Source organism: Chrysochloris asiatica, unplaced genomic scaffold (genome assembly GCF_000296735.1).
Source record: "Chrysochloris asiatica unplaced genomic scaffold, ChrAsi1.0 scaffold00010, whole genome shotgun sequence".
Lineage (NCBI taxonomy): Eukaryota > Metazoa > Chordata > Mammalia > Afrosoricida > Chrysochloridae > Chrysochloris > Chrysochloris asiatica.
In genome coordinates, this window is record NW_006408528.1 from 38,211,642 (window position 1) to 38,225,588 (window position 13,947).

The following is a 13,947-nucleotide window of genomic DNA, read 5'->3' on the forward strand; positions in this document are numbered from 1 at the left end:
AACAATATGTCTGAAGTATGAGACATGAAGTTTGGTCATCCTGGCTTCCAAGGAGCTTTCTGGCTGTACTTCTTCCAACACAGATTGGTTTATTCTTTTGGCAATCCATAGTACTTTTAATATTCTCTTCTAACACTGTAATTCAAATTCATCAATTCTTACAGTCTTCCTCATTCACTGTTCAACTTTCACATTCTGAAATGAGATTACTGAAAATAGCATGGCTTGAGTCTGGCACATCTTAGTTCTCAAACTGACATCTTTGTTCTTGAACAATTTAAAGGACTGTGCAGCAGACCTGCCTAATGTAGTATGTCATTTGATTTCTTGGACTACTGCTTCTATGAGTGTTGATGGTTGGTTGATCTGAGCAATATGAAGTCTTTGAAAAACTTCAATCTTTTTTCCATTTATATGGATGTTGTTTATTGGTCCAGTTATGAGGATTTGTTTTCTTTACAATGAGGTACAACCTATACTGAAGGTTGTAGTCTTATCTTCATCAGTAAGTATTTTAGGAGGTAGCATATACAAAAGAACCAATGGCACTAAAGGAATAAGTCTGAGCTACACTAAAGGCATTGGCCAAAAACAAGACTTCAGGAATTGAAAGAAAACTGAGATGTTTGACAAACAATGCAATGTCAAAAAAATTTAGAAGACAGCTACTTGGGAAAACTGTCTTAGTTATTGAGTACTACTTTATCAAAAATCTCACAAGTAGAAGACTTTAGAAAACCGAAATATATTCTCTCAGTTTTGGAAAATAGGAGTCTGAATTCAGATGCGGGCTCTAGGGAAAGGTCTCTCTCTATTGTGTCTGGAGGAAGGTTCTTTCTTGTCTCTAGCTTCTGTTTCTTGGTTCTTTGGAGGTCTCCATGTGCCTTGGCATCTTTCTTACCACATTTCTCTGTCCGCTTGCTTGTTAAATCTTTTTATACCTGAAGAGAGTTTTAATTCAAACACACCCTACATTAATCCTGCCTGGTTAACATAACAAAGACAACCCATTCCCAAATGAGATTATAACCACAGACATAGAGGATACGTTTTACAACTTACTATTTTGGGGGAACTAAATTCAATCCTTAACAACAACCAACTGAAAAAGATCCGTATTTGTGTCCATTCCACAGAAAGGCAATCAAATAGAATACAGGAATTATTAAATAATACAATATTCTGCCAAAGGCAATTAAAAAACGACTATACAGTAGTACATCAATAGTGAAGTGCCATAAATTCAAGCCAGATTCAAAAGAGGGTGTGGAACGAGGAATATCAATATTGGTATGAGATGTCTCTTGGCCAAAAGCAGAGAATACAAGAAAGATGTTTACCTGTGTTTTACTGACTACATGAAGGCATTCAATTGTGTGGATCATAAGAAATTATGAATAATGCAAAAATATGACTCCAAAACATTCCTCCCACAGTTCTGTCTATTCACTATGGTGATTGCTGTGTGCTATGGAATTGATTCTGACTCATAGAGACCCTGTATAGGGTTTCTGAGGGTGCACATCTATATGGGAGCAGAAAGTCCCATACAGAATTTATGGGAGCATTGGCCACACCAAACTCACACTCACTGTTATAGGATTTATTAGGGATGTTGTTGGTGGTGATTATGTGTTGTGGAGTTGTTTCTGGCTCATAACTACCCTGTGTAGGGTTTCCGAAACTATAAATCTTAAGGGTGAAAAAGCCTCATCTTTCTCCTGTGGAGTGGCTTGTAGATTCAAACTGCTGACCTTGCAGTTAGCAGGTCAACTCGTAACCCACTATGCTACCATGACTCTTTAGGGAAGTTGTTGCTGTTAAGTGCTGTCAAGTCGGTTCCAACTCATAGCCACCCTGGATAGGGCTTCTGAAGAGCAGGTGTTGAGTTTGAACCATCAACCTTGCTGTTCAAACCAACCTTGAGGTCGAGTGCTTACCCTATGTTACAATTCAAGATCAGAAATGCTCAGGCATAGTTGTTCCAGTCAGGACAGCTTCTTCTCAGTTGTGCCCAGAGGCAGGGCCTCTCTTTGCCTGGCCAATGGACAGAGTTCTTTTAGGGCTACTAGTAAATGTCTAGCCCAGGGTCAGCACACCTAGCTCAATTAAGTGCCTAAGTCACCACAATCTGCAACCAAGGCTCCTGCTCAAAGTCACTCAGCTTTATTTGCTCCGTGGGCTGGGAAGCCCTCTGCTCTGTCTTGTGCTCTGGCTCTTGGTTCTGGTGCTGTTGCTCTTCTGCCACTCCTCTGGTGTCACAGCTTTCTGTCCCTGGGTAGAGGAGGTTCAATGCACAGGGATCTTGGGGTCCAAAGGACACACTCCACTTTTGGTTCTTCTTTGATGGTAGTGAGATCTCCTCTCCTGCTTCTGAGATAACTTGTTTTATACCAAGTTCCAAGTTTTCATAAGTAACCCTGTTAACAACCACTCACAACTGAATCATGCAATCCACTAGCATCTTCCCCTTACCTTCTCTTACTCATATTCATCATGAAAAAGTTGTCTGGTGAGAGTTTACAAAGTCTATGACTAGAAGAGACATGAACTAATTCATTACACCATAGATAACATTGAAAGAATGGGAATGCCAGAAAACTTTGTTGATGCAGAACTTATACATGGATCAAAAAGTAATCATTCAAAAACAATAAAGGGTTATATGCACAGTTCAGAATCGTAAAAGGTGTACAGCAGGGTGTATTGTTACTACTGTTAAGTGACAATGAGTTGGTTCTGACTCATAGCGACCCTATATAGGGTTTCCAAGGAGCGAGTTTCAACAGCCAACTGTGTAGTTCAAACTGACCATGCAGTCCAGTGCTTATTGTACAGTGCCACACCAGAACTCCATGCAGCAGAGCTGTATTTTTTAATTTTAATGATTCCATTTATGCTAATTGTGAAGCTGGATAACATGATGAATGTGCCTGCAGGATTGGAGGGAGACTCATTAACCTGCAATATGCTTGATGAAAATGAGTAAGACTTGAAGAACTTACAGATGAAGGTTAAAAATGACAATACAGTTTAATATAAATTATGCCTGATGTGAAAACAAAAATCCTTACAACTTAAGAAATAAACATCATGATTAATTAAGAAAAAAATTGAAGTTGTCAACAATTTCATTCTACTTGGATCAATAATCAATGCCCACAGAAACAGCAGTCATTAAATAAAACCATGTGTTGCCTTAGGGGAATCGCTGCAAAAGACTTCTTTAAAGTGTTAAAAAGTCAAGATGTCACCAGACCCAAGTCAAGGTCTTTTCAATCACCTCAGATACATGCATGTGAAAGCTAGGCAATAGAAAAAGAAAAAATAGAAAAATTGATGGATTTGAATTGTATTAGCAAAGTGTGGTTATGAATTGGGCTGCGAGCCACAAGGTCAGCAGTTCGAAACTACCAGCCACTCCGCGGGAGAAAGATGAGGCAGTCTGCTCCCGTAAAGATTTACAGCCTCAGAAACCCTGTGTAGGGTCGCTATGAGTCAGAACCAACTCCACGGCACATAACAACAACAACATTACTATACTGCTGATTGCTAGAAAAAGAAATTAGTTTTGAAAAAATACAACCAGAATGCTCCTTCAAACTAAGGATGACTATACTTTGCCTCACTTACTTTGGACACATCATTAAGAAAGACCATTCACTTAAAAAGGGTATCATGTTTGGTAAACAAACAGACCAACAGTGAGAAATAAGCAAACTCCTCAATGAGAGAGATGGACCAGGCAACATCTACTTCTGTTATAAAGTCACCAGGAGTCAGAGCTGACACTACAGCAACTAACAAGAAGGATGAAAGCATTATTGGCCCACACCACAATTCTACTGGTTGTCTCCAGGGAAAGCATTTAGGCAATTGAGTTGCTAGCTGAAGTAGTCACTCCCCACCCCCCCAAAATAACACTTTTACTTGAAAGAATAAGTCATAGACAAACAACAGTTATTCAAACTTACATACTCAGCAGACAAGAAGTAAGCTTGTTACTTCAAGGAAAACTGGTGACATCTGTTGCCATTCCTATGACTTAAACCTCTAAGTGGCTTATTATTGTTATATTTGAATAAACAAATATTCTACCTATTTCCCAGTTTGAATTTCTAATAAAGTATACATCGAAAGTAATTGACATAAGGAGCCCTAGTGACAAAATGTTTAAGTAATCAGGCTTAGATACTACCAGAAGGTTGGCAAATTAAACCTCCTAGCCACTTCCTGGAAGAAAAGACCTAGAGATCCACTCCAGTTAAAGATGGTTAAATGCCGTTGAGTCACTTTCGACTCAAAGCGACCATGTATAGAGTTTCCGAGAAGTGACTGGTGAGTTTGAACTACCAACCTTGTGGTTCAAACCGATCTTGAGGCCAAGTGCTTATCCTACAACGCCACATCAGCATTCCCTAGTAAACTCTATAGGACAGTTCTACTCTGTCCTATAGGGTTGGCATCTACTCAACAGCACATGGTAAGTAACATTATCCACATAAGCAAAAGCTCTTTGAGGTCATCAATTTTGAAGACAATAGAGATCTTGAGATAAAAAAATTTGTTAATTATATTAGAGCTCTATTCTCTTAATTTTTCCTTTTAGTATTTTTTCAGGATTAGTTATGAGTAGGACTTACAACCACAAGGTCAGCAGTTTGAAACTACCTGTGGTTCCATGGGAGAAAGATGAGGCTTTCTGCATCCATAAAGATTTACAGCCTCAGAAACCCTGTGCAGGGTCACTGTGTGTCGGAACGGACTCCACGACACACTAGCACCAACCACCACCACCACCACCACGTGGGGAAGGGGCTGCAGGAAGGGATATGTTCTGAAAGTGATGACAACATATACACTGTCTATGAAAACTGCACCCGCTCTACCGTGAAATGAAAGCAGTCCTGGTGAATATTGAGAGGATTTCATGTACAAGTCAGCAAAGGCACATATCAAAAAACCAAACTCACTGCCATTAAGTCAATTCCCACTTGATGAATAAGTAAGTCTACCAACAAATTTTAAGTTGCTCATGTGTGTAGAGTCCAGTAGGCTATCCAATAAGCACACCAAAACAGCAAATGAAATTCTGTACCACGTACATACATATATATTTTCCTAAGAGACAAATTCTCAAAGGAATCTATTAACTTCCAAAGGTTAAGAACTGCTGACACAAAAGATAAATTCCAAACTATCTGTAAACTTTCAAAATCATATCAAATCACTTCCTCCCCCCAGTTTATGATCCAACCAAATCCAACTCTCAAAAAGAGCTATGATGCTTCAACTTGTTACACCTTTGGACAAAAAACTTCCTTTGCCTGGAAACCCACTTGCCAAGTGAACAACTACTTCTTTAAATGGCACTTTGATATGTTTTCATGTACTTCTTCCTTAAAAGATCATGAGGAAAAGACCAAGTTTTACTCATTTGCATCCCTTAATTCCTAACACAATTTGTTGTTGTTAAGTGCTGTCAAGTCGGTTCCAACTCATAGCAACCCTGCAGAGGGTTTACAAGGAGTGACTGGTGAGTTTGAACCACTGACCTTGCAATTTAAACCAACCTTGTGGCTGAGTGCTTATCCTACAGTGCCACAAGGACTCCTCCTAATACAACAGGTCCTCAAATACTCCTATAATAAATATTTACTATATAAAAAAGGAGCTCTGGTAGCGTGGTTGTTATGAGTTGGGCTGCTAATCTCAGTCAGCAGTTCGAAACTACCAGAGGTTCTGTGGGGAAAAGATGAGGTCTTCTGCTCCTGTAAAGATTTACAGCTTCGTAAATCCTATGAAGGATCACAATGAGTTCGAACCAACTCAGTGGCACTTAACAACAATATAATAAATTGTTGAGTGAAAACACTATTTCATTAAGAAGTTTAAAAAATGTATTTTCAAAATATACTGGACCTATAAAAACCCTATACAGGGTCACTATGAGTTGAAATTGACTCTACGGCACTAACAACAACAAATAATCAGTAATAAAATTAACATCAAACATAGTTTAAAATGTTAAGGGGATAAAAAGCTGTGTAGTTTTTTTTTTTTTTTCTTTTTAATTGATATATAAGGACAAATTAAAAAATGACTGCCTTTTCATTTAAGTGAAAATTTAAATTATTAACTACAAATTTAATTATAACTTTTAACAATACTAAATCTACTAGGTATAAGATTTTTTTCTTAACTTTTATATGCAATTGCTGTTGTGCTGTCGAGTCAGTTCCGACCCATACCGATCCTGTATAGTGCTTCCTAGGAAAGGCTGGTGAGCTTGAACTGCCTAATTTGCGGTTCAAACCCATTTTGCAATCCGGCGTATTAGCCCACAGCGCCATGCCAGGACTCCTGTATTTATTTGGCTTAGACAACTTTAAAGTGATTTTCACCCTGCAATTCCTTTATAATCCACTGTCATCGAGTAAATTCAAACTCGGAGCGATCCTGTACAGGGTTTCTAAGGCTGTAAATCTTTACGGGAGCAGCAAGCCTGTTTTCTCCCTTGTTGCGCCTGGTGGGTTTGAACTGCCGACCTGTGGTTAGTAGTTCAGTGTTTATGCAACAGTAAATCCTATTCCTTTTACAAGCTTTAATAATTATTCTTTATAAATAATTTTATAAGGAGCTCTGGTAGTGTAGTGGTTACAAATCGGGCTGCAAACCTTAAGATCAGCAGTTCGAAACTACCAGATGCTCCGTGGGAGAACGTTGAGGCTTTCTGCTGCCGTAAAGATTTACAGCCTCGGAAACCCTGTAACAGGGTCGCTATGGAACCGACTCGATGGCACTTAACACCACCACCAATAAATAATTTTAGACCTTAGGTTTTAAAAGCCCTGTTTTAAATGTCTACTTAAAGACACATAAATCAGCACTGTTTCAATTTTCAGAAAACATCAAAGCTTCAGGGAGATGGTGGATATTGGATTTTAAATACTCAAGGAGAATTTGAGTGTTATTTTTAAAACATCCTTGGTTAAGTTATTTAAATCAGTAACTAAGGAAGCTCTTATTCTTCACTATCACTAAAAGAAAAGTTTAAATAGTTACGGGTGTAAATGTTGCTGGCTACAAATACCAATTAATAAGAACCTAAAAGACTGTCATATTTCTTGTTGTTCAATGTCGCGGAGTCAGTTCCGAGTCATAGCGACCGTGTATAGCTAAGCCTGGTGCATTCACTAACTCCTCCAAGCGAGCGCTCAATGCCAAGGTCGAATTAATAAGTCTTCTTTGATGTTAATGATTGCGTGTTCCCCGGAAAGGACTACAAGCTGACTGCAAAATGTTGCTCGGAAATGCCTAAAAACAAAGTCGGGATGTCCGACGCCTAGCAAGTTAATAAGCGAGCGGAACTGACCAACAGTTTTCATAAAGATCTTCCACCACCCGCACGCACCCCCTCCCCTAACCCACAGCTTATTTTTAACTCTTAATTTGGAGCCAATTTTAAAAGTAAATTAAGAACGGAATGCTCCTCCAATTACTGCGGCAGCTTTCGATGGCGCATGGGCGCTAGCCGGCCGCAGGCGCGCCTCAGGCCCCGACTTTCGGTTAGACCGCAACAGGAAGTGTCCTCTTCCCTTGCGGGAAGCAGTGAAGCCAAGGGGAAATTTCAGATCCCACTCCTCCTCGGGGCACCCAGAGGTGAGCTGCAGGGAGCCAGGGCGGCCCCGTGTGGGATGGAAGTGGCCGAGGGACGGCGTGGCCGCGGGGACTCGGGATTCGACGCCGACGCAGCGTCTCTGCCCCAGTGGCCGAAGGCACGGCCTGCCCTTCCTTCCTCCTTTCCTCGCGGTGGCAGCGGTCTGGGGGCCAGCGCCGGCCAGGCTACGACCCTCGCCCTGGGGGCCATTTATCTCCCCGGCCGGAGGCACCGTGGTGACTGGGCCGTGGCGAGTAAACTGCGGACTTGGCCGGCGGTACTCACCCACTGGAGGATCTTGATGAAGCCGAGCGGCTCCTTGAGCGGGCTGAGGTTGATCTGGAAGGCGGACATCCTCTGAGGGAAGGAGGGAGAGAGAGTCAGGCGGCGGGCTGAGGAGGAGGGGGACGCACCGAAAGCCGAGCAACCCCGAGACGCGGAAGGGCAGGCGGGGGGCGGGCGGACGGGCGGGCTGCGGGGCGGGCCGAGCGGCCACTGGGCGGGGGCCTGCGGGAGATCTGGTGGCGGTTGAGCAGCTCCACGGAGGTGCTGGGGCTGAGACGGAAAGGGGCGGTGTGAGAGGCCAGGAGTGGGCAAGACCTAGGGAAGCTCCTCCCCGGGCCGCACCTGCCCGAGCCGGCTGATTCGCTGGTGAACCAAGTAGATGTTGGACGCCATGCTGCGTGTGCCAAGCCGGCTCCCAGTAAATCGAGCCTCGTCGCTCCCCTTCTCCCGCGCACGCGCGCGCTCCTTAGGCCAAGGCCTCTCTCCACGCTGCCTCCCACGCGGCTCTGCCGTGCGCTCTCACCCGGGGGCACGGGACGTCTTAGAGGTACACCCGGGTCCGCTTGCGCCCATGTCCGCGCCTGCGTAATGGGCCATCAGAACCCAGAATAAGACCGTCACCGCCCACTCTTCTAGATCACACCACTCTCTCTTCTTTCTGAACTGCTTGCTACTTTTCCTCTGTACATTCAGGTGGACCTCCCCACAGACATTCCGATTTTCTTCCATTTCCCTTAACATTTTTTAACTTTTACGTGATTTCTTAAAATTAACACAGATGTGAGCATCAATCTCCAGGATCCTGAGACCAGAACTAGATGCTGCCTGGATCCTACTACCAACTGCTCTGAAAGGGATCACAAAGGTCTTGGGTAAAGTGAGAAGAGCCCTTGTGGCTCTGTAGGATAATCTAATCAAAAACTTGTTGGCTCAAACCCCCAGATGATCTGCAGGAAAAAGGTGAGGATCTGCTGCCGTAAAGATTTACAACCTCAGAAACCCTGTACAAGATCAGTGTGAGTCTGAATCGACTCAAAGTGGCAGTGGGTTGAGCCACTCGGCAGAGGCTCTAGGGCTGAGAGTGGGACAAAGTGTGGGACAAAACTCAAAATCATAGCAAAGGACCAGGCCTACTGGACTGATGGAACCCCGAGACAATGGTCCTTGGTCACCTTTGAAGTCCAGAAGGTCTGGAACTGTATTTTCCTCTGTGGCTCAATTTTCAGCCAAGCAATAGATAGTTATATAGGGAGGACAACAACACTAGTGAAGTCCACACACCATAGAAAATCCACCATTCAAGATTAAAAGGGCAGCTATTACCCAAGGACAGAGTTCAGAAGGGTGGGGAAAGAAGGCAGAATGGAAAAGGCTCAAGGAAGCAGTGGGATCCATGATGTTACATCAAGGGGATTGCAATCATTGAGATGAAACGCAGTGTATGATTTATTGTATGTAAAGGGGATACTCTGCTCTGTAAGCCTTCACTCACGCATTCACAATGAAAAATTTATATCTATGTACATATATTGCTGTTGTTATGTGCCGTGGAGTCGGTTCTGAACCATAGCAACCCTGTACAGGGTTTCCGAGGCTGTAAATCTTTACAAGAGCAGAAAGCTTCATTTTTCTCCCGCAGAATAGCTGGTAGTTTCAAACTGCTGACCCTGAGGTTCACAGCCCGATTCGTAACTACTATGCTACCAGAGCTCCTTATGTACATATATACAGAGAGAGAAAGTCCCAACTCAGTCCATTTCATGTGCTCAAGTGGAGTCCCTGGGTAGTACAAACAGTCACACACTCAGCTGCTAACTGAAATGTTGCAGGTTCATGAATACCCAAAAGAAAAGCCTAGCTATCTACTAACAGAAATCACCATGAAAACTAAGGAGTATAGTTCTACTCTTGACTCATAGGGTTGCTGTGAATCAGAATCCATTCAATGGCACCTGGATTTTCTTACTATCCCAGAAGGCATTATGGTTGTCTCTCTTTGCTAAACCACTATAATGATGACCCCCATTTCCTTTTTAATTTTTATTTTAAAACTTTCTTCATCTCAGTGTTCTTCTCCATTATCTTTAATCATCTTTCTAAACTTTTACTCTCACCTGTAGAGGGCTTTGGGGTATATGTCTGGTGGTGGGATAGTGGATAATAGGGCTATTTGGCTTGGATTTCATATTAACAAAAGTTCAAGTTAGACTTTTAATGGTATTCAAAATGCTGTAGACAGGCTTAAAAAAAGATACTAACCTTGTCACCTTAATTACTAAATTGAGAAATGTATAATATACCTTAGTAATCCAGTTTTGACATTTCATATTTATTTATTGAAGGTCCTAGAAACTGGGCCCTTTCTCAACTTCTGGGAAGCTAAACATTTTTTGTCAACTTTTGACTCTTGTTGCTGTCTCTCCTGCTGCAGCTTCAAGCCCATCAGTGAAAGGCATGGGTTTGCCTCCCTTTAGGATGTCAGTTTGTCTTACTGTGGTAGCTTGTGTATTGCTGTGGTTCTGGAAGCTATGCCATCGGTATTTTAAATACCAGCAGGGTCAACCATGATGGACAGGTTTCAGAGCTTACAGATGAAGACAGACTGGGAAGAAAGAGAGAAGAACTACTTTAGAATATTTAGTCACTGAAAACCTTATGAACAGCAGTGGAACACTATCAGCACCAGATTACTGAATATTGAAACATGATGAAAAGCACCAGAATATTGTCAGATACAGTGCCAGAAGATGAGCCCCTAAGGTTGGTAGGCACCCAAAATGCGACTGGGGAAGAACTGCCTTCTCAAAGTAGAGTTGACTGTGATGACACAAATGGAATAAAGCTCTTGGGACCTTCATTGGCTGATGGGGCACAACTCAAAATGAAGAGAAACAGCTGTAAAATTCCATTAATAATCAGAACATGGAATGTACGGAGTATAAATCTAGGAAAATTGGAAATTGTAGAAAATGAAATGGAACGTATAAATATCGATATCCTAGGCATTAGTGAACTGAAATGGACTGGTATTGGCCATAACAATAACATGGTTTATTATGCTGGAATGACAAATTGCAGAGGAATGGCGACACATTCATCATTAAAAAGAATATATCAAGAGCAGTCATGAAAAAAAGCAGTCATGAGGTACAACACTGTTTTGTTGTTGTTAAATGCAGTCGAGTTGGTTCTGACCCACAGTGGCCCAGTATAGGGTTTCCAAGGAGCAGTTGGTGAGTTTGAACCGCAGACCTTGCAGTACAAAGGGTTTTGCAGTCTGGCGCATTAACCCACAGCACCACACCAGGACTCTACAAGGCTGTTAGTGATAGGATAATATCCATCCGCCTGCAAAGAAGACCAGTTGATACCACTATTATTCAAATTTATAAACCATCCACTAAATGATGAAATTGAAGAATTCTACCAACTTCTTCAGTCTGCAATTGATCAAACATGTAATCAAGATGTAATGATCATTACTGGGGATTGGAATGCAAAGGTTAGAAACAAAAGAGAAAGGATCAGTAGTTGGAAAATACGATCTTGAAACATTGCTGGAGATCACATGATAGAATTTTGTGAGACCAGTGAATTCTTCATTGCAAATATCTTTTTAAACAGCATAAAAGATTACTACATACATGGACCTCACCAGATAGAATGCACAGAAATCAAATTGACTACATCTGTGGAAAGAGATGGTGGAAAAGCTCAATATCATTAGCCAAAACAAGGCCCGGGGCAGACTGTGGAACAGACCATCAATTGTTCATATGCAAATTCAGGCTGAAGCTGAAGAAAATGAAAACAAGTCCTCAAGAGCCAAAATATGACCTCGAATATATCCAACCTAAATGTAGAGATCATCTGAAGAACAAAATTAATGCATTAGACATTAAAGACCAGAGGAGTTGTGGGATGACATCAAGAACATCATACAGGAAGAAAGCATAAGGTCATTAAGAAGACAAAAGCAAAAGAAAAAACAAAATGGGTGTCAGAAGAGACTCTGAAACTTGCTATCCAGCATAGAGATGCTAAAGCAAATGGAAGAAATGAGAAAGGTACAAGAGCTGAACAGAAATTTTCAAAGGTCAGATCAAGAAGACAAAAGTAAAATATGATATAACAAAATGTGCAAAGATCTGGAGTTAGAAAACCAAAGAGAAGAACTGGCTCAGCATCTCTCAAGCTGAGGAAACTGAAGAAAAAATTCAAACCTTGACTTGTGGTATTGAAGGATTCAATGGGCAAAATACTGAATGATGAAAAAAGCATCTAAAAAGATGAAGGAATAGACTCATTGTACCAAAAAGAAAAGGATGATGTTCACCCATTTCAAGAGTAATAGGATCCTAAAAGAAGTTGTCCAAGGTGCATTGAAAGCATTGGAAAAGAACAAGGCACCGGGAATTGATGGAATACAAATTGAAATCTTTCAACAAAGATCAGCACTCAAGGCCCTCACTCATCTATGCCAGGAAATTTGGAAGACAACTACCTGGCCAACTAACTGGAAGAAATCCGGTGTTGTGCCCGTTCCAAAGAGAGGTAACCCAATAAAATGCAGAAATCATCGGACAATAGCACTGATCCCATGCAAGTAAAGTTTAACTGAAGGTAATACAGAAATGACTGCAACCATACACTTCTAGAGGTTGAAGCTGGTTTCAGAAGAGGACATGGAATTAGGGATATCATTACTGACGTTAGATGGATCTTGGCTAAAAGCCAATACCAGAAAGATGTTTACTTGTGATTTATTAACTACACAAAGGCTTTCGATTGTGTGGCTCATGACAAGCTATGAACAGCATTGTGAAGAGTGAGTATTCCAGAACACTTAATTGTGCTCATGAGGAACCTGTACATAGACCAAGAGGCAGTTGTTTGGACAGAACAAGGGAACACTAAATGGTTTAAAATTAACCATTAGGAAAGGTGTATGCCAGGGTTGTATTCTTTTACCATACTTATTCAATCTGTATGCTGAACAAATAATCAGAGAAGCTGGTATATATGAAGAATAACGTGACATCAGGATTGGAGGAAGGCTCATTATCAACCTGCAATGTACAGATGATACAACCTTGCTTGCCGAAAGTCAAGAGAACTTAGAATACTTATTGATGATCAAAGACTAGCCTTTGGTGTGAGTTGCACCTCAATGTAAGGAAAACAAAAATCCTCACTACTGGACCAGTAAATAACATCCATATAAATGGAGAAAAGATAGAAGTAGCCAATGGCTTCATTTTGCTTGGATCAACCATCAACACTCATGGAAGCCGCAGTCAGGAAATCACACAACGTATTGCATTGGGCAAATCTGCTACACAAGACCTCTTTAAAGTGTTGAAGAGTAAATATGTCAGTTTGAGGACTAAGGTGCGCCTAACCCAAGCCGTGGTATTTTCAGTAACCTCATATGGATGTGAAAGTTGGACAGTGGATAAGGAAGACTATAGAAGAATTGATGCATTTGAGTTATGTATGGTGTTGGAGGAGAATATTGAAAGTACCATGGACTGCCAAAAGAACTGATTGATCTGTGTTGAAAGAAGTACAGTGGAGATGCTTTCTGAAAGCCAGGATGACCAGACTTCATCTCTCATGCTTAGAACATAATGTCAGGAAGAACCAGTGCCTGAAGAAGGATATCATGCTAGGTAAAGTAGAGGGTCAGAGAAAAAGAGAAAGACCCCCAACGAGATGGATTGGCACTCAAACATAGCAATGATTGTGAGGTTGGTCCAGGATCTGGCAGTGTTTCGTTTTGTTGTGCATAGGGTCGCTATGAGTTGGTACCAAATCGATGGCACGTAACAACAACAGGGAACCTTTTATGCTAGAGTATACCCCTTGAACTTTAAAAGAAATTCTCTCCCTTGTCCATTGTCCACTAGTATTTTTAAGACAGAGCCAAGTTAGGGTGAATATAACAATTTCTGCTCACTTTTCAGAACTCATTCACAGAGCTGACAGGGCAGAACAAAGCA

The 13,947-nt window shown here is 41.6% G+C and overlaps 1 protein-coding gene across 1 annotated transcript in view; it reads right to left on the reverse strand.

Moving 5' to 3' along the window:
• The window catches only part of SYPL1 (synaptophysin-like 1), a 41,783-nt gene extending 33,445 nt beyond the window's left edge, over nucleotides 1-8,338 (reverse strand). The window contains exons 1-2 of the mRNA XM_006834383.1: nucleotides 8,288-8,338; nucleotides 7,946-8,017 (exon numbers count right to left, since the gene is read on the reverse strand). Of these exons, the coding sequence (XP_006834446.1) occupies nucleotides 7,946-8,017; nucleotides 8,288-8,338 (123 nt within the window). The remainder of the gene's footprint in view (nucleotides 1-7,945; nucleotides 8,018-8,287) is intronic.
• Between the last annotated feature and the right edge of the window lie 5,609 nt (nucleotides 8,339-13,947).